General features: G+C 43.0%; 1 protein-coding gene across 1 annotated transcript in view; it reads right to left on the reverse strand.

The window, feature by feature from the left end:
- LOC117959735 (seizure 6-like protein) overlaps positions 1-2,062 on the reverse strand; it is a 42,090-nt gene that overhangs the window by 26,172 nt on the left and 13,856 nt on the right. Inside the window, exon 5 of the mRNA XM_034897014.1 lies at positions 37-248. Within this exon, the coding sequence (XP_034752905.1) occupies positions 37-248 (212 nt within the window). The remainder of the gene's footprint in view (positions 1-36; positions 249-2,062) is intronic.

Below are 2,062 nucleotides of genomic sequence, written 5' to 3' on the forward strand. Positions count from 1 at the left end.
GGGGTCCCTGTCCTAACAGACGTTGGAGACCCTTGCCTTAGTGTCTCCCTGTGTGTTCAGGTGAAGAGTGTGAACCTGTCGGAGGGCGAGCAGCTGTCCATCCGGGGTGCCGATGAACGAGGCGCCGTGCTGGTCCTGGCCAATCACACGCTGCTGGTGGAGGGTCAGGTGATCCGCAGTCCCACCAACACCCTGTCCGTCTACTACCGGTCTGCAGCGGACCTGGGCATGGGCGTCTTCCAGCTGCACTATCAGAGTGAGTGCACACAAACACAAAGACCAAACAAGGTTACACAACCATCAGCTTTTCACCTTTAGGTCCGTTTTGACTTCGGAATTTCAATCTAGTCCGTTTTCAGAGTGTGTTTGCAAGTTTTAGGTAAGTTTGAGTTAGTTTTCAGTGTAGAAAAAAAGGAAATCCAAGCCATTCTTCTTAAATCTTATGTAAAACACCTTTATTTTACTGGCTATTTTATGATAGAAACTTTCAAAGACATAGGGAGAAGCAGCCCACGCATAGACAGCCTTCTTCAGGGTGTTCTTCCCAGACAAACACTTTCCCCTTTAGAGTAGTCTGACTGGAAACCCCGGAGGGACAGGGTGATGAAAACATGCCAAAAGATCTGCTAGGTGGCTGGCTGTAAATGTTCACATGTAAAAGATTCAAAAAAGACAAAAAACAGTTCACCAGGTGGCTATACATCGTGAATATCCACATACAGAGCGAGTCAACCAGGCAGCTACATTGCGAGTTAAACCCAAACAAAGATAACAGATACAGAGAAAATGATCAAAAGAAAGGACTGAAATCTATTTCTTGCTTCTTTGAATGTTTCATACACAGTTTTACATCCCTGTCATTGTTCATTGTTGTTCAAGTGATCATAAGACACTAACAGATTTCATAAGGACCTCCCCTTATCAAAAACACATATATACTGTGTATACAGTATATATACAAAAAACGAAAAAAGGCTACAAAAAGGTGACAAAACGGTGACAAAGAGGGGACAAAGAGGGGACAAAAAGCCTACGAAAAGGGTGATAAAACAAAATCAGCACAGAGACAGAGGACGGGGACGGAGGTTAGAGCGCCAACACAGAGGACGGGGACGGGGACGGACATCCGGCCGAAATGAGGGACACACGGCAGAAGTTCTGTCTCCAACGAAGCCATCCCGGCTGGGCATCACCATACATAACCCGAGTCTATTCTGTTCCCATTGACAGGGTCCCGATTACATTTAGGGAAATTTCAGGTACAACACCAATTTATCTCGGATATAAAAGAGATTGTCAGAGAACCTCTGCTGTAAATTGTACAAACTAGAATCAATAATAATAAAAATAATAATGCATCAGGTTCCTGTTTAAAGAACAGACCCCAAAAAGTTAGTTCAAAGTACTTTTTACTCATAAATCCAGGGTGAAAAGACATATATTAAAACATAGATCTGGGGATTTTATTAATCGATGTCAGATCACTCAAACAAAGATCTATAATAATATGATATTTTATTTTATTTGTGGTTCTTTTTAACCCGGCAGTTCAGTTTCAGTTTTGTTTTTCTTGGAGATTTTAGTTTCAGTTTACTAAAAATAAATTCCACTGCGTATATATGTTTACAGTTGACTTTAATAACCCAGATTTTGAGCACGGCACACTAATTTAATAAGTTGTGCATTAGGCCCCTGGGGGGGGGGGGGTTGTTCTCTGTGTACTTGCTAATTTTATCTTCAGAAATCTTCTCATCGAATCACTTAACACGGGGACTGAAGCTGTCGTGTGAATTAGCTGATGAGCTCTGATTAATTGGCTCTCATCTCATTAGGAGGTGGGGAATATGGGAGATAGTGTAGTGTAGTGTGTGAGTGTGTGTGTGTGTGTGTGTGTGTTGTGAGGAAGGTGGAGGTACTGTAAGCTCCACTCTGTCTGTGCCGGTTAGATAAGCCCAGCAACAACCACCCAGAGTTATGCTCCCGGGGCATTTTGAAGAATTTACCGTGTGTGTGTCTGTGTGTGTGTGTGTGTGTGTGTGTGTGTGTGTGTGTGTGTGTGTGT

This window comes from Etheostoma cragini, chromosome 16, assembly GCF_013103735.1.
Source record: "Etheostoma cragini isolate CJK2018 chromosome 16, CSU_Ecrag_1.0, whole genome shotgun sequence".
NCBI lineage: Eukaryota > Metazoa > Chordata > Actinopteri > Perciformes > Percidae > Etheostoma > Etheostoma cragini.